At 50.3% G+C, this 17,778-nt stretch overlaps 1 protein-coding gene across 2 annotated transcripts; it reads left to right on the forward strand.

Annotated features, from left to right (window-relative positions):
• The first annotated feature begins 4,982 nt into the window (after window positions 1–4,982).
• LOC139311868 (zinc finger and SCAN domain-containing protein 23-like) lies at window positions 4,983–16,321 on the forward strand. 2 transcript variants are annotated; one of them, XM_070936393.1, is made up of 4 exons: window positions 4,983–5,001; window positions 9,732–10,574; window positions 12,023–12,137; window positions 14,237–16,321. In XM_070936393.1, exons 2-4 carry the CDS (start codon window positions 9,795–9,797, stop codon window positions 14,866–14,868), a joined length of 1,527 nt encoding a protein of 508 aa, XP_070792494.1. In that variant the 5' UTR covers window positions 4,983–5,001; window positions 9,732–9,794; the 3' UTR covers window positions 14,869–16,321. The 2 variants fall into 2 exon arrangements, with proteins under 2 accessions (XP_070792494.1, XP_070792495.1); XM_070936394.1 differs by lacking the exon at window positions 4,983–5,001 and adding an exon at window positions 8,947–8,984.
• The last annotated feature ends 1,457 nt before the right edge of the window (window positions 16,322–17,778 follow it).

Here is a 17,778-nt window from a genome sequence, read left to right on the forward strand (position 1 = left end):
GGAGAGGAGGAATACCCCCGAAGTAGAACAGTGCACCATCGCTCACACAAGCGACGAGGGAACCACTAAGTTCCACGTGACGCTGCTGGCAGAGGGGTCACCGTGCAAGATGGAGGTAGACTCCGGATCCGCCTATTCCATCATGGACTGGCAGCACCTACAGCAGCTGAAGCCATCCTATAAAAAGGCACAGCTGAAAACCCCAAAGTCGAGGCTTGTGGACTTCAACGGGAACCCCATTGGAATCCTGGGCAGAGCCACCATCCACGTGAAGTACAACGACTTCAACGGAGAGCTGCCCATCACCATCGTGGAGCACAGCCGACCAAACCTGCTTGGTGTGGAGTGGTTTAAGCCGCTGGGGCTTTCCATCGAGGGCATCCACGAAATCCACAGGGACGAACTCGACACCATCATCAAAGAGTTCAAAGAAGTCTTCGATGGTAAGCTGGGGAAATTTGTGGGGAGGCCAATCTCTTTTAATCTGGATAAGGGAATCACCCCGATTAGGCTCAAGCCCCGCCGAGTTCCGTTTGCCCTGCGGCCTAAAGTAGACGAACAGCTGGATAAGCTGATCGCCCAGGGCGTCCTGGAACCGATCGATCATGCCTCATGGGAGACTCCCATTGTGACCCCACTGAAGCATGATGGATCTGTGCGCATCTGCGCCGACTACCGTTGTACCATCAACAAAGCGTTGGCACAGAGCGCATATCCAGTCCCAGTGGTGCAACATCTGCTGCATTCCCTGGGAACTGGCTCAATTTTTGCGAAACTGGACCTGGCCCAGGCTTACCAGCAACTGCCAGTGGATGAAAAAACGGCGGAGGCACAAACAATTGTCACGCACAGGGGGGCATTCAAATGCAACCGTCTCCAATTTGGAGTCAGCGCAGCCCCCGGCATTTTCCAATCAATGATGGAACGCCTTCTCCAAGGCGTTCCAGGGGTGGTGCCATACTTCGACGATGTGCTCATCTCCGGTGGCTCAAGAGCTCAACTCCTTGAAAGGCTCAGGCTTGTCCTGCAGCGGTTCAAGGCCAAGGGCTTGAGGGTCAGGCGGGACAAGTGCATCATAGGAGTACAGGAAGTCGAGTTCCTGGGCTACCTCATTGATAGCACTGGCATCCACCCCACCAAATCAAAAGTAGAAGCAATCCATGAAGCTCCAAGCCCAAAAAACAAAACGGAGCTCCAGGCGTTCCTTGGGTTGCTCAACTTCTACGCCATTTTTTTAAAACAGAAAGCCACAGTTGCTGAGCCACTTCACCGCCTGCTGGGGAAATCGGCTTCCTGGAGGTGGGGCCAGGAAGAGGAGGCAGCATTCCGGGCCATCAAGGGACTATTGACGTCCAAGAGCGTACTCATTCAATACAGCGAGACGCTCCCCATCCAGCTGACCTGTGACGCGTCGCCATACGGGGTGGGGGCAGTCCTCAGCCACAGACTGCCCAACGGCATGGAAGCCCCCATTGCCTACTTCTCAAAGACCATGTCCGGCGCAGAACGAAACTACAGTCAGCTGGACAAAGAAGCCCTGGCCATCGTGGCTGGAGTGAAGCGCTTCCACGAATACCTCTACGGAAGACGCTTCACCATAGTCACCGACCACAAGCCACTCCTGGGACTCCTCGCAGGCGACCAACCCACCCCGACCTTCATGTCTCCGCGGATGACGAGATGGGCCATCTTCCTGGCCGGCTACTCCTATAGGCTCGTGCACCAGCCAGGCACAGCCATAGGAAACGCTGACGCACTCAGCAGATGCCCATCTAAGAACCCAGTCGAAGACCCAGCCCCCACGCTCCGCCTATTCCACATCGACGACGACGCCAGCTGCCCAGTCTCATCCGCAGATGTGGCCGTCCACACCCAGAAGGACCCCACACTCCGCCAAGTGAAGTCCTGGATCCTCAGGGGGTGGCCATCGGACAAGACGGAAGAGAAGTTCAGCCCGTTCACCAGGAAACAGAAGGAGCTGTCCACCATAAAGGGCTGTCTTCTATGGGGAGACAGGGTGCTGATCCCAAGCACTCTGCAACGGCGGACTCTAGAGACATTGCACAAAGGGCACCCGGGCATCGTCCGCATGAAGGCCCTGGCACGGAGTTACGTCTGGTGGCCCTCCATGGACAAAGACATTGAGCAATGGGTCTCCAGATGTGACCCGTGCCAAGAAGTCCGCCCAGCACTGCCGCAATCCGAAGTCGCGAGGTGGGAGACCCCCAGCAACCCCTGGTCGAGGATCCACATCGACTTCGCGGGTCCGATGGAGGGGCGACACCTCCTCATCGTGGTAGATGCCTTCTCCAAGTGGCTCGAGGTGGTACCCATGGCATCTACCACAACAGAAGCGACGATCCGAGCGCTGCGCCGCCTTTTCGCCACACACGGGCTACCGGACGTGCTGGTCTCGGACAACGGCCCCCAGCTCACATCCCTGGCCATGGAGTCCTTCCTGGCAGGACTGGGCATCCGCCACGCCCTGTCCGCCCCCTACAGGCCAGCCGGAAACGGACAAGCTGAACGTATGGTCAGACTGACCAAAGAAGCCCTCACCAAGATGGGCCCGGGAGACTGGCAGGAACGCATAGACAACTTCCTCCTCACCCAGCACATCACGCCACATGCCACCACCCACAAGAGCCCGGCCGAAATGCTGATGGGCAGAAGGTTGAGGTCACCCTTGGACCGGCTGCACCCCCAATACAGCCCGGAAGTGACCGCAACCGCCAGCCGCCCGCTTCGCGCCTTCAGCAACGGAGATTCAGTTTTCGCGCTGAATTTCAACGGCTCTCCTAAGTGGCTGAAGGGGAAGATTGCCAGCACAACCAGCCCCAAATCCTACACCGTCGAGTTGGAAGATGGACAGGTCTGTAGATGTCACATCGACCAACTCCGGAAAAGGTGGGGGGGAGCACACGAAAACCAGCCTGACGAGGGAGGCCTACAACACCCAGACGAGGTAGGCCTCCAACACCCCGGCGAGGTAGACCTACAACACCCAGACGAGGTGGGCCTCCAACACCCCGGCGAGGTAGACCTACCACACCCAGACGAGGTAGGCCTACAACACCCCGACGAGGTAGGCCTACCCCACCCCTGCGAGGCAGAGCAACGCCATCCCGACGAGGTCGGCCCAGCACACTACCTGGTACTGTCACGTCGGCAGTCCAGCAAGGTAGACCGGGGCCAACCGCACGGGGGATGGCAACACCAACCCAGCCAGGTGGGCACCGGGCACAACAGGGCCAGGGACCACCAACCCAACCCGCAAGTAGACCGGTACCTGCCCAGAGGAGGAGCGGCGCACCCCACCAGTGACAGCAGCCTACGCCAGCCCAGCCAAGGAGACCGCGGTTCCAGGCGAGTAGACCGGGACCCATCCAAGACGGGCACCCCCCGACCCATGGGCAAGGGTGGCACACGACTCCCCGGCGAGAGGGACCCCCACCCACCTCAAGAGGCAGCCAGAAAACAACACCCCGACCCGGATGACCCCAGGCACCACCCGACGGTAGACCAGGGACTAGGGGGAAGGGAAAGCCGACAACAACCCGGCCAGGTAGACCTGCACCACCCCGGCAGGGGCGGCCTCCGCCGCCCCGCAGAGGTAGTGCCGCAACAACAGCCCGGCCAGGTCGACCACCACCAACCAGACGGGGTAGACCAACGCCAGCCCGACCTAGCAGACCAACACCACCCCTGCGAGGTCGGACAACGCAACACAAGCCAGCACCACCCGCAGCCGGCGGGCCGGTCCAGAGGGCACCGAACAGAACCACCACCCACCCGACACCAGGCCGAACCGAAACCGAACCACAGCGCCCGGGAGACCAGGGAGGAGCAAACAATGGACTTACCGAGACTCAGACGCTCTTCCCGGGTCGGAACCGAGCCACCGAGACAAGGCGATAGATCCACAGGCCAGGAGGAAGACCATCAGAACCAGCCATCCAAGGTCTGCGGTCCGGCCGGAGGCGCTGGGGGTGACCCCGCTCACTCGACAGCCGAACCAAGCCCGGTTCCGGAGAGGGAGCCGGGAGACGACAGAGCCCCGTCCACCCAGGCCGGAGACGGAGAACAAGTGAGACTGCGCAGGTCAGCTAGGGTGCCGAGGCGTCCTACGTACCTGCGTGATTACGTGACTTTTGTGGACGAGATTTGACAGTCCAGACTAAGGGGGGAGGAGTGTTATGTCCTTATAAGGACATCCGCCCTGATTGGCTGCCAGCCATCGGGCGGGAGATTTGAATCCCTGTCTAGGGGCGGTGCGTCTGCCGGGAGCGAATATAAGGAGAGCTCCGGCAGCGTGCCAGCAGTCTTCTTTTACTTGTTACATTGTAAATAAAGCTGTTACATGTATCGAGCTGGTCACGTCTTCTGTTCCTGCGCCTGATCTAACAATTATTATTAATTGAATTTGTATACCGCCCTACTACTCCCGAAGGACTCAGGGCAGTGAACAGCCAAATAAAATACATATAATACAAATGTTAAAAAACCATTAAAATACAATTAAATAATTGGCCCGGAAAATGAAATTTAAAACACCCCAAATTCATAAGGCAAATTTAAAATTTAAAAATTTAAAAAGTTTTGAAAAAAAAGTTTAAAAGAGAGGTTACAGCAGAGGTCTTCAAACTTGGCCGCTTTAAGACTTGCGGACTTCAACTCCCAGAATTCTCCAACCAGCATAGCATAGCATAGCATAGCATAGCATAGCATAGCATAGCTGGCTGGAGAATTCTGGGAGTTGAAGTCCGCAAGTCTTAAAGAGGCCAAGTTTGGGGACCTCTGGACCGTTACAGTAACAGAATCGCCTCTCTGTCTCCTCCTCCCGCTTTTTCACCTTTTCAACCCCAGCCCTCCCCGCTTCCTAGAGAGGACAGGAAGTTGCGGCGAGAGAGGGCGGGATGTAAACAGTCCCGGTCACTTCCGGCCCCGCCTCCCGTGGGAAAGTGGCCTTTGAATTTCCCAGCTCGTGGGAGGGAGATCGGGGTGAGTGCAAAAGGGCAGCGGGGCGGCGGCGGCGGCGGCGCCTTCCCAGACGTGGAGCCCGGAGGTGGCCCGACTTTTCCTTTCTCCCGGGCGGGGTTCCCAGGCTTGGATGGCCAGGGCCAGGGCGGGGTTGGGAGTTCAGATTGGTGGAAGTTTGCAGAGGCCGAGCTGCTCGCAGCAATCCTGGGAATTTGGGGGAGGGGGTAAAAAGGGAGCCGCTCGTCCGCTTGCAGGAGGTTAAAAACACGGGGAGAGGGGAAAAAAAGGGGGCATCCTTTTCTGAAATGCAACGATGAGCATTTGCAAAAAATAATAATAATAATAATTAATTAATTAAAAGGATAAGAAAAAAGGAGGAAAAAAGGGATTTGGGGCGAGGTGGGGGGGAGGACCTCCCCAAAAAAAGAACAACAGCCCCCCCCCGCGAAGCGATTTCAGGGGAGCAAGGTGGAAAAAGTTCTACCAAAGGTTTGCAAGCTGCCGATCGTGGCTTGTGGCCGTCGTGGCTTGTTTAAGAAGGGCTTTGAAAGTCTCCAGGTTTCTTCCGGAGGGTGGGGCACTCTTCTCCCCACCCCCGCTCGCCCCCAAATCTGGAAGAGACAAGAAAGATGGAGCCTGGAGGGGAGGGGGAAGCGGGGTGGGGGGTTGTTTCAGCTTGCTGAACCCTGTAATTTAGAGCAGGGGTCTCCAATCTTGGCAACTTTTTAAGCCTGGTGGATTTCCACTCCCAGAATTCCCTAGCCAACAGATTTCAAGACTTTGTGGACTTCAACTCCCAGAATTCCCCAGCTAGCAGATTTCAAGACTTTAGGACTTCAACTCCCAGAATTCCCCAGCTAGCAGATTTCAAGACTTTGTGGACTTCAACTCCCAGAATTCCCCAGCTAGTAGATTTCAAGACTGTGTGGACTTCCAACTCCCAGAATTCCCTAGCCAACAGATTTCAAGACTTTAGGACTTCAACTCCCAGAATTCCCCAGCTAGCAGATTTCAAGACTTTAGGACTTCAACTCCCAGAATTCCCCAGCTAGTAGATTTCAAGACTGTGTGGACTTCAACTCCCAGAATTCCCTAGCTAGCAGATTTCAAGACTTTAGGACTTCAACTCCCAGAATTCCCCAGCTAGCAGATTTCAAGACTGTGTGGACTTCAACTCCCAGAATTCCCCAGCTAGCAGATTTCAAGACTTTAGGACTTACACTCCCAGAATTCCCCAGCTAGCAGATTTCAAGACTTTAGGACTTCAACTCCCAGAATTCCCCAGCTAGCAGATTTCAAGACTTTAGGACTTACACTCCCAGAATTCCCCAGCTAGCAGATTTCAAGACTTTAGGACTTCAACTCCCAGAATTCCCCAGCTAGCAGATTTCAAGACTTTAGGACTTACACTCCCAGAATTCCCCAGCTAGCAGATTTCAAGACTTTAGGACTTCAACTCCCAGAATTCCCCAGCTTAGCAGATTTCAAGACTTTGTGGACTTCAACTCCCAGAATTCCCCAGCTTAGCAGATTTCAAGACTTTGTGGACTTCCAATTCCCAGAGTTGAGTATGATGGCTGGGGAATTCTGGGAGTTGAAGTCCACAAGTCTTATTAAGTTGCCACGTTTGGAGAGCCCTGCTCTTTCATTTCATTCAGACCATTTTGAGACAAACTCTAAACCAGAGGGTCTCCAACCTTGGCAACTTTAAGCCTGGCGGACTTCAATTCCCAGAATTCCCCAGCCAGCAAAGCCATCGGAATGGGCTGAATGAAATGAAAGAGCAGGGCTCTTCAAACGTGGCAACTTTATAAGACTTGTGGACTTCAACTCCCAGAATTCCCCAGCCATCGTACTCAACTCTGGGAGTTGGAAGTCCACAAAAACCTTGAAATCTGCTAGATGGGGAATTCTGGGAGTTGAAGTCCACAAGTCTTATAAAGTTGTCCAGCTTGGAGAGAGCCGTGCAATCGAGAGAGGCAGAATTGTTCTGAGGGTTGGGATACTCCCAGGAGAAGGAAAGAAAAAAAAAAAGGCAGCTATGTCCCAAAAGTGCTTTTTCAAAAGGCAACTGGACTTCTGTTTTTTTTCTTGAAGAGGTTTCGCTTCTCATCCAAGAAGCTTCTTCAGAACTGATGAGAAGCGAAACGTCTTCAAGGAAAAACCAAAAAAGTCCAGTTTCCATTTGGAAAAAAAAACATCTTTGGGACATGACCTGGTTGACTGAGTACAGTACTGTACAGTAGGAAAGAATAGAACAGAACGCAACAAATTGGAAGGGACCTTGGAGGTCCAGTCCAGGACTGGGCAAATATGGCCCCTTTATGACCTGTGGACTTCAACTCCCAGAATTCCTGAGCCAGCTTGGCTGCCTCAGGAATTCTGGGAGTTGAAGTCCACAGGTTGTAAAAGGGCCACAGTTGTCCATCCCTGTTCTACTCCAACCCCCTGCTTAGGCAGGAAACCCTCTACCATTTCAGACAAAGGGTTGTCCAATCTCTTCTTAAAAACTTCCAGTGTTGGAGCATTCACAACCTTTGGAGTCTCAAATCTCTGTTGACAAATGGTAGCTATGCTCCCCCCCAAGCTCTTGAAAAATACAAAGGTGGAAAGCCAGTACCTGGGCTTTGGATTTTGGGGGTGGGACAGAACAGCTACACAACTCACCCCCCCCATTTTGAATGTTTGTGAACCTCAAGAGTTTCATCATCTCCGAAAGGTGGTTGGATTAGCGCTAAGGAGGGCCTCCTGGTTCATGTCTCTCCTTAGCTGTGGTACATTCTCAGCCAACCTACCTTGCAAGGCTGTTGTCAGAACAACAGAGTGGGAAGGGGCCTTGGATGTCTGTGGAGATTTTCAGTCATTCGGGTCATGGTTGTCCCAGTGGTGGGTTCCTCCCGGTTCAGTCGAGCCGGTAGCGGTGACGATATGACGTCACCGAACCGGTTCTCTTTGTTCGGGAACTGGGCCCTCCCAGCTGATTGGCTAGAAGGAAAAAAACTGTTTAAACTCTTGTCGTGCGGCTTCAAAGGGCCGCCCTACAGCTGATCAGTGTTAAAAGGCAGTGTGGTGGTAGACCGGGACGCTCCAAAAACAAATGGATAGACCGGTACAGCTCTACAAGCAGTTAAAAGCTTGGTAGACCAGTACCTCCGCTAAATCCTAAAGAATTGTCACATGACCATCAAACCATGCCCACAAAATAAGCCACGCCCACAGAACCGATAGTAAAAAAATTTAGAACCCACCCCTGTCCCAAAGGTGCTTTTTTCAAGAGGCAACTGGATTTTCTCGGAAGACGTTTCACTTCTCATCCAAGGAGCTTCTTCAGCTCGGACCGGATGGTAGGGAATGGAAGGATTTATATTCCTGGCAGACAGCTGGTCATTTGCATCCTTTTTAGAGAGTCGTTGAGGCCCCTTGGAGGTTTATATGAATGGATTTCCAGAAAAAAATTGCAGATTAGAGGAACCATTTGCACCACTCAGGTGACCCTGAGGACACAGATAACCCTCCAAGTGCCTCAACGACTCTCTAAAAAGAACACAAATGACCAGCTGTTTGCAAGGAATATATATTCTTCCATTCCCCACCATCCGGTCAGAGCTGAAGAAGCTTCTTGTATGAGAAGCGAAACATCTTCAAGGAAAAACAAAAGTCCAGTTGCCTCCTGAAAAAGCACCTTTGGGACTCTCCTTGGTTAGTTTCCCAGCACCCTAGGTGGCAAACTGTGTTGTGGCCAGTCAGCGGCCTGTGCAGCTAGTAGCTGATTCCGACAGCGAGGAGGCTGGTGTGGTGCTGCGCCAGCAGCCTGTGCAGCTGGCACTTGAGTCAGACAATGAGGAGGCTGGAGAAGATGTGCCAGAGGCGGGGACTCAGCCTTCAGAACCTCCAAAAGCTCCCTTAAGTGAAGAGGACGAAGAGGAGGAGCCTCTTCTTGATGCACGGGCGCACAGAGCTGCCAAAAGGCAGGAGTGGCTTCTCAGGAGGACGTCTCCTCGAGAGTAAGGTTTAGGTCTAATTGGCTATTTAAGGAGGAACGCCAACTGAAGCAATTTGCAGGGAACAACTTCGTTCACATACCTTCGTGTCTTGTCTTGCTTATCTTATCAGCTTCCTGCAAATTGCTTCTGGGCATTCTGCCAACCATAGTAAGTTTTCAGTTATTCTTCTTTGAATTCTTGGCGGCTGTTAATGCAGTTAATTAACGGCCGTTGTTGTAAAAGAGTGGTTTATTCAGTAAACTAAGGTTTGAACGGACTTTGTGTGTGCTGTGTTCTTTGGGGTCCGTAGCTGGGGCAGAACAGTCTATCGTAACGGGAAGGGTAATACAAAGCTTTTTTTTTTTTTTTTTTTAAGAGGAATTGAGTGGGTGCCAGGCCTCTGCCTAGTCTGGTGACGGCGAACCTATGGTACGTGTGCCTGAGGCGGCATGCAGAGCCCTCTGTGGACATGCTCACTGTCGTCAGCTCCTCTTCTGGTTTCCGGTGCCCGCAAGCATGTGTTCACGTACCAGCCAGCTGGTGTTCTAGTTTTCAGCGCTCTGCCGCGCCCGTGTGTGTTCTGGTTTGGGCACTTGGTGCCGAAAAGGTTCGCCATCACTGGCCTAGTCACTTCCATTACAGGCTTTTGTCTCAAATTCTATCTGACGTTCTCCATTTGTTTTGCGGGGGTGGGGGGCAGGGGGGGAAGCTTGTTGGCATTGAGATGGCTGTGGATTTGATCTCCATGCCAATTTTCTTTTGAGACAGGGGCAGCGTTGCCATCACCGGGCAGAAGCATCGATCCAGTCGGCTGTAGCCCAGAGAAACAAAATGGCGGCAGAGCTCAGGGAGAAATCGGCTCTGAGTCCTTTGAAGGCCGAGCAAGGGAAAGGGAGGCAGATGGGAGAACGCCTCCTGGCGGGGGCCACGAAAGAGAAGGGAGTGGGCCCGGGCTCCCGCCTGATTCCCACAGGCCGCATCCAGGATTTCTGGGAGAGGGCTGATCCTGAGAAAACAACCCCGGAACCCTGCAGGAACCTGCAGCAACGGTGGGAATCTCAGCTGCAGGAATTCTTGAAGGTTCTGGAAGCTCCTTCCTTGGAAGGGGGAAGCTCACAGCCTCGGACGCCTCTGCCCAGAAGTGACCCTCGCCCGTCCCTGACCTCCTTCCGAGGGAGAGCCAGTTGCCCCCAGCAGCCTCGAGCCGAGAGAGGGACCCAGCTCACAATCAGCCTGAGTGGAGAAGCCCACCGGATGGAGCCTCCGAAGAGATTTCACGGTCAGAAAGCTGCCAGGCTCCCCCGGGGACAGCAGGCCATCAGCTGGAATGACGAATGCTGCCTCTTTCGGCAATTCGGCTACCAGGAAGCCAATGGGCCTCGGGAAGCCTGCCGTCACCTCCGAAGGCTCTGCCACCAGTGGCTGAAACCCGATCAGCACACCAAGGAGCAGATCCTGGAGATGGTAGTGCTGGAGCAGTTCCTGGCCATTCTGCCCCCGGAACTGCAGGGCTGGGTGCGGGAGTGCCGCCCTCTGACTTGCACCCAGGCTGTGATCCTGGCGGAGGATTTCCTGCTGCGAGAGCAAGAGAGCAAAGGCCAGGAAGAACAGGTGAGGGATTGCCCCCGGGGGGGGTGGTCTCTCGGTGGGTGAGAAGAAGGGAAGAGAGGCCAGGCTGTCTCTGGAGAGGTAGATGGGGATGGGAGGGTGGATTGGACAGAAGGGAAGAGGAGAGGGGAAACAGGAAAGGAGAGGGAAGCGGAAAGGAAAGAGGAAAGGGAAAGGGAAGGAAAGAAAGAATGGAAGGAAAGAAGAAAGAAAAAAAGGAATGAAAGAAAAGGAAAGAGGAAAGGAAAAGAAAGAAGGGAAAGGATAGGCAAGGGGAAAGAAAAGAGGAAAGGAAGGGGGAATAAAAGGAAAGGAAAGAGGAAAGGAAAAAAGGAAAGGAAAGAAGGACAAATGAAAGAAGGAAAGGGGAAGGGAAGAGGAAATGGGAATAAAAGGAAAGGAAAGGAATGAAAGAAAAGGAAAGAGGAAAAGGAAGGAAGGGAAAGGATAGGCAAGGGGAAAGAAGATGAAAGGAAAGGGGAATAAAAGGAAAGGAAAGAGGAAAGGAAAAGGAAAGGAAGGGAAAGAAGGACAAATGAAAGAAGGAAAGGGGAAGGAAAGAGGAAATGGGAATAAAAGAAAAGGAAAGGAATGAAAGAAAAGGAAAGAGGAAAAGGAAGGAAGGGGAAGGATAGGCAAGGGGAAAGAAAAGAAAGGAAGGGGAAATAAAAGGAAAGGAAAGAGGAAAGGAAAAAAAGGAAAGGAAGGGAAAGAAGGACAAATGAAAGAAGGAAAGGGGAAGGAAAAAGGAAGAGGAAATGGGAATAAAAGGAAAGAGGAAAGAAAAGGAAAGAGGAAAAGGAAGGAAGGGAAAGGATAGGCAAGGGGAAAGAAGAGGAAAGGAAGGGGGAATAAAAGGAAAGGAAAGAGGAAAGGAAAAGAAAGGAAGGGGAAGGTGAGAGAAAGGGGAGGGAGGAAGGGAAGGGGAGGCAGGCAGGGAGGAAGGAGAAAGAAAACTAAGGTTACAGAAAGAATACCGGAAAGTTAGAAGAGCCAAAGGGAACAAGTTGCCATCTGGCAAATGCAATGTGAGGAAAAGGCCAATTTGATGCAGTGGGCAAAAGCTCCAGTCAAGGCACCAGAAAATTCTTGAGTTCTAATTCTGCTGTGGGCATGATGTCAGGTGGATGACAGGGCCAATCCCTCTTTCTCAGTCCTGAGGAGGAGGAGGAGGAGGTGGCGGCGGCAAGGGAAACAGTGTCTGACAACATGGCCAGGAAAATTGCAGGGTCACACTATCGCTCCAAAGGACAGCGTGTCCTGAACTGTCTTGCTAAACCAGTGCTTCTCAACCTTGGAAGCTTGAAGATGGGTGGACTTCAATTCCCAGAATGCCCCAGCCAGCGCTGCTGGCTGGGGGATTCTGGGAGTTGAAGTCCACCCATCTTCAAGCTACCAAGGTTGAGAAACACTGCACTAAACGGAAGGGCTGGGACTCTGTTCTGTTTCAGGCCATCAGCCTCTTGGAGAAGGACCATTTGACTGAGAAGGCCCCCCTGGAAAGCTGGCAGAGACCCTCCCTTAGAGAGACGAAGCGGGAGAGCGACCGACACGTGGTGCTGTTGGGTGAGGGCCTTTGGGTGTCGCGCACTTCTGAAAGGAAATGTTTTGGGGAAAATGCTGAGGGTAGCTCCTTATGACCGTCAGGGTTATGACCGTTGCAGCATTCCCCATGGTCACGTGATCAAAATTCAGATTTTGTTTTTCTTTTAGCGACGGGTTGATATTTATGACGGTTGCAGTATCCCGGGGTCATGTAATCATCTTTGGCGACCTTCTGACAGGCAAAGTCATTGGAGATTGATTGATTGATTCAATTGGGTATCTGTTTATAAAAATATTCATATAGATGACGAGAAATTATGTGAGGTACAGAATATTTACTGGGTTTCTCCGAAAATAAGACCCTGTCTTATATTTTTTTGAACCCTGAAATAAGCACTTGGCCTTATTTTCTGAGAGGTGTTATTATTTTGGGGTGTGTGGGACAAGATGGGGCCCCTCTTGCCGTCTTACCTGATTTCCAGCTCTGCTTTTAAATATTTTCAGGGGGAGGCTTATTTTAGAGCATACGCTCAAAAGCCCGATTGGGCTTATTGTCAGAGAATGTCTTATTTTCGGGGAAACAGTATTTATATATACATCATACACTTATTTATATATACATCACACATATACAAAACACAACTCTCACACCCTGTGTTTCTCCAAAAAGAAGGCCGGTTTTCTTTTGACCCCCCCGAAAAACCGGTTAGGCCTTCTTTTTGGAGAGTTCTAATGATTGACTCACCTCGCGGCAGTGGCACCAACAGCCCCGCCCAGGAGGAGCCCACTGTTGGCTCACTTCTTCTGCGGCCGCTTGCCGCCACTCACACGCATCGCCCCGGCCTCCGTTTCGCCTTCAGATGCCTTCTCTTTAGCCAGGTTCTTTCTACGTAAACCAAGATTTTTATGCAGCCCTAGTTCAGTGAAATCACAATCCACTAGTTTCTAGGCTTTTTTTCTGGCAGCCAGCAAACATTGGGAGATGGGCAGCAGAGTGTTTATATATATATATGCATATTCTTTCTAGCCAGGTTTTACCTATGTAAACTTAAAACCTGGCTAGAAAGAATATGCACATAAAAGCTTATGAAAAAAGAAAAAAGATATATATATATATCAATCTATAATTTAATCAATCTCCTCGAATCTTCATTCTCTGACCTGGATAACTTTCATACATGTATGTATGTATGTGTGTGTGTGTGTATATATATATATATATATATATATATATATATATATATATATATATATATATATATATATATATATATATATATATATATATATACACACACATACATACATACATGTATGAAAGTTATCCAGGTCAGAGAATGAAGATTCGAGGAGATTGATTAAATTTACTTAGATATGCCGTATTTTTCGGACTATAAGACATACCTTTCCCCCCTCTAAAAGGGAGTGAAAATTTGGGTGCGTCTTATACACCAAATTTAGCCCCGCCCACCCACTGGCCCCCACCCTTTGGCCTCTGCCTCCCAGCAATTTACCTCCTCGTAGCAAGCAGCAAGCCCATTTCAGCTTCAGCACAGCCTAATTAGCACAAGTTGATTGTCCCTTGGAACAGCCTCCTGACTCTCAGCTGTTTCAGACTGCAGGGATTGCCATTGCCTATTGCTGCGCAGGCCTCTGCTGCTTGCTGCAAGTAGGTAAATTGTTGGGAGCAGATTTTTTTTTTTCTTGTGCTAATCAAGCTATGCTGAAAACGAAAATGAAAGTAAAGCAGGCTGCTTGCTGCAACGAGGCAAAATTGCTCAGAGGCAGAGGGAGATTTCTTTTTCTCACCAAAAAAGGTAAGTGCATCTTATAGTCCGGAGCGTCTTATACTCCGAAAAATACGGTATGTTTATAAATTAGATGAAAAATTGTGAAAAAAGTATATAGGTGATGAGAATGAGGATTATAGCAGATTGATTTATTCATTTTCATTTATATGGATGGATGCAGGGAGAGAGAGAGAGATAATACACAGATAAATAGACAGATTGATGATGTATGGATGACAAGAAATGCAGGGTAGAGAACGAGGATGCCGGCTGATTGAATAATTGATTCATTCAATGTATATGGATCTACCTATATATCCATTTATGTAGATGAGGAGGAGTTCTGTGAGGAAGACAGCGAGGATCGAGAGTCGGGTTGGGAGTGGTCCGGAAGAGGCGAGCCAGGCGTCTCCTGTTCTCCCAATCCAGGAGAAGCATCTGAAACCCTCTACTGGAACAGCGAGGAGAAGGCGGAGGGTAAATTCATCAATTCCCAGGGGACCTACGAGGACTTGGACGAGAGCGTCCTGCAGCCCAGCCTTTTTCCCAGCGAGCCGGACAACACCTGCCTGATTTGCCGCAAAGTCTTCCGGCGCCGTTCCAACCTCATCGCCCACGAGCGGACCCACTCCGGCGACCAGTGGTACAACTGTTCCGAGTGCGGGAAAAGTTTCGTCAGCCGGGCCGCCTTCCTTATCCACCAGCGGGTCCATACGGGGGAGAAGCCCTACAAGTGCTCTTACTGCGGGAAGGGCTTCAACACGGGCTCGAGCCTCACCCGCCACAAGCGCATCCACACGGGCGAGAAACCCTACAAGTGCCTGGATTGCGGGAAGCGTTTCAATGACTACTCCAACTTCATCGTCCACAAGCGGATTCACACGGGCGAGAAACCTTACGAGTGCTCGATCTGCGGGAAGAGATTCAGCGATAACTCGAACTTTATCAAGCACCACCATTGAGAGGCTGCCTGATTTGGCTGGTAGTGTTGTTGTGTCTTTTTTTTTTCCTTCTTCCACAATAGAATCGCCATTAGGGCGGCAAGAGATAGAACTACGGTCACAAAAGCATTTCTGCCTATAGATATGCCAGATGTGGGTTCCTGCAGCCTCAGTTGACTCGAGTGGTTGGGGTTCTTCTTGGGTTAGGATGCTACTCTGTAGAGGCCGAAAACTTCCTCCATTTTTATCCCCAAGGTGCTTATTTTTATCCCAAGAGGCAACTGGACTTTCTGGTTTTTCTTTGAAGACATTTTCGCTTCTTGTTAAGGATATGCTTGGCTCATAACCGATGTTATGGGTTATTGAGCAGAGTACCCCTTGAGTATGCACATGAAAACGGCTGAGAGTGTTTATGAATAATCACAGTTAATATACCGACACACTGAGTTGTGGTATTCTTTTACTTTTAGGAAAAAGTAAAGCAAAGTCCAATAACAATCCAGGTCATACACAGATAAGGCGATAGTTAAAATATCAATCCAGAGATATTTCAAGTACAAAGTCTTCTTACCAGTTGTTGTAGTCATTACACAATAAAACAGTTGTTCTTGAGTTTCAAACAGGAACAAGTTCAATATTAAAACATTCAATAAATAGTAGAAAGCAACACGTAGCAATGATCAAACAGTGATCATGCAGAGAGAACAGGTAGAGAGTAACAGCAAGTAAGCAGATAAAATGGTGTAGCGTTCCCAAGCCATGATTCAGGCTTCCCCTTAAGTACATTGGCTACAGAGTTTAGCCAATCAGGATACAGGATGGTGCAATACAGTCTTAAAGCAATATAATACCTTTTGACTGCAAACATATATTGATAGTTTATATATTGCCTGACCAACTAGTTAGACAATACCCATTTCCTAACACTTCTCATCCAAAAAGCTTCTTCACCTTTGACTTGGATGGTGAGGAATGGAAGGATTTCTATTCCTTGCAGACAGCTGGGCATTTGCATCCTTTTAACGAGCCATCGAGGCCACTTGGAGGTTTATATGTGTTCCTCAGGGTCACGAGTGGTGCAAATGGATGGGGAGCCTTTTTGGAACTGCTGAAAAGACTTGTAGACTGGAGATAGACGATGTCATATCCTTCCCTCCTCTGTGATCCTCAGGACCCAGATGAAACCCCAAGTGGCCTCAACGGCTCTCTAAAAAGAATGCAAATGACTAGCGGACTGCAAAGAAATAGAAATCTTTCCATTCCCCCACTGCCCAGTCAGAGCTGAATGAAGAAGCTTCTGGGATGAGAAGCGAAACGTCTTCAAAGAAAAACAAAACAAAACAAGGAAGTCCACTTCCCACCTTTGGGACCACCATGAGCTGAATGACTGTGAGAATCTCCCTAGACTTCCATTTGTATCATTTCATTTTTTTTCCCCACCCCTCTTAAAATGCAGTTCCCTCAAGACTAACTCAGCTTTTTTCTTTTCTGCAATCTGGGAATGTGGCAATTTCAGGCGTCACGGCAGTTAGGAAGACGAAAAAAATAACCACCTCTCATTGTAGTCTCGGGGGGGACGGAGGGGGGGACTACAGATGGTTCTCTTAGGTACGACCACCATTGAGCCCCAAGTATCCATTGCTAAGCAAGACAGCCGTTAAGTGAGTGTCGCCTCATTTTACAACCTTCCTTGCCACAGTTGTTAAGTTGCTCGCATGGGTGGAGTCGTGAGCGCCTGTGATGCTCACATGAAGTGTCCGTGTGAGTGTGCCTGCAAGGGCCTGCGACGTTCGCATGAGGGGGCTATGCACGCAAGCACACGTGTGCGCGGACCAGCCAGCTACTCAAACGGCCCGGTGACCAATAGGCTGCGGCCCAGTAGTGGGTCACCGCTCACAGGTTTGAGACCCCTGGTTTAATGGCTTTTCCGATCAAGAAATTCTTCCTTATAAAACAGGGGTCTCCAATCTTGGCAACTTTAAGACTTGTGGACTTCAACTCCCAGAATTCCTCAGCCAGCAAAGCTGGCTGAGGAATTCTGGGAGTTGAAGTCCACAAGTCTTAAAGTTGCCAAGATTGGAGACCCCTGTTATAAAAGCTTGGATGTCATTCTAGAGACTTCCATTTTATAGTTCTTGTCTACTCCTGGGTGCGATGGATAATAAATCCACACCCACAGGAGAAATCCGATCACCCTTCGCATATTATCCAGAAGTTTCCACCATCCTTGATATTCTCCTCAGCTTTCTTTCCAGCTCCTCAGCTTCCTTCTTCTGGGACAAACCCGAACTATCTACAGTACAGGTAGTCCTCGACTTACGACCACAACCGAGCCCCACATCTCGGTTGCTAAGTGAAACCTTTGTTAAGTGATTGTTGCCCTAATATTACAACCTCTCTTGCCCCTCATTTGTTAAAACGAGTCCCCGCAGTTGTTAACGACAAGTTTGTGAAGTGAATCTATCTTCCCCGCTGACTTTGCTCTTCAGACGGTCGTAAAAGGAGAACACCTGACCCCTCCCCCCAGGAACACTGCGGCCGTCATAAATATGAATCCATAGCCACGCGTTTGAATTTTGATCACGTGATCACAGGGATGCTGCAAAGGTCATAAGTGTGAAAAACGGTCATAAGTCACTTATTTCAGTGCCGCTGGAACGGTCGCTAAATGAACGGTCACTAAACCTAATCTAATCATTTAAATCTGAGCCAGCAGTGTGCAGCAGCTACCAAAAAAGCCAACACAGTTCTAGGCTGCATTAACGGGGATAGAATCAAGATCACGTGAAGTGTTAATGCCACTTTATAAGGCCTTGGTAAGGCCACACTTGGAAACCTGCATCCAGTTGTGGTCGCCATGAGGTAAAAAAGATGTGCAGACTCTAGAAAGAGTTCAGAGAAGAGCAACAAAGATTATTGTTTAAATCATTG

The sequence above is a fragment of the Pituophis catenifer genome, unplaced genomic scaffold (genome assembly GCF_029215685.1).
Source record: "Pituophis catenifer annectens isolate HBS135680 unplaced genomic scaffold, rPitCat1.0.hap2 SCAF_2, whole genome shotgun sequence".
Taxonomy (NCBI): domain Eukaryota; kingdom Metazoa; phylum Chordata; class Lepidosauria; order Squamata; family Colubridae; genus Pituophis; species Pituophis catenifer.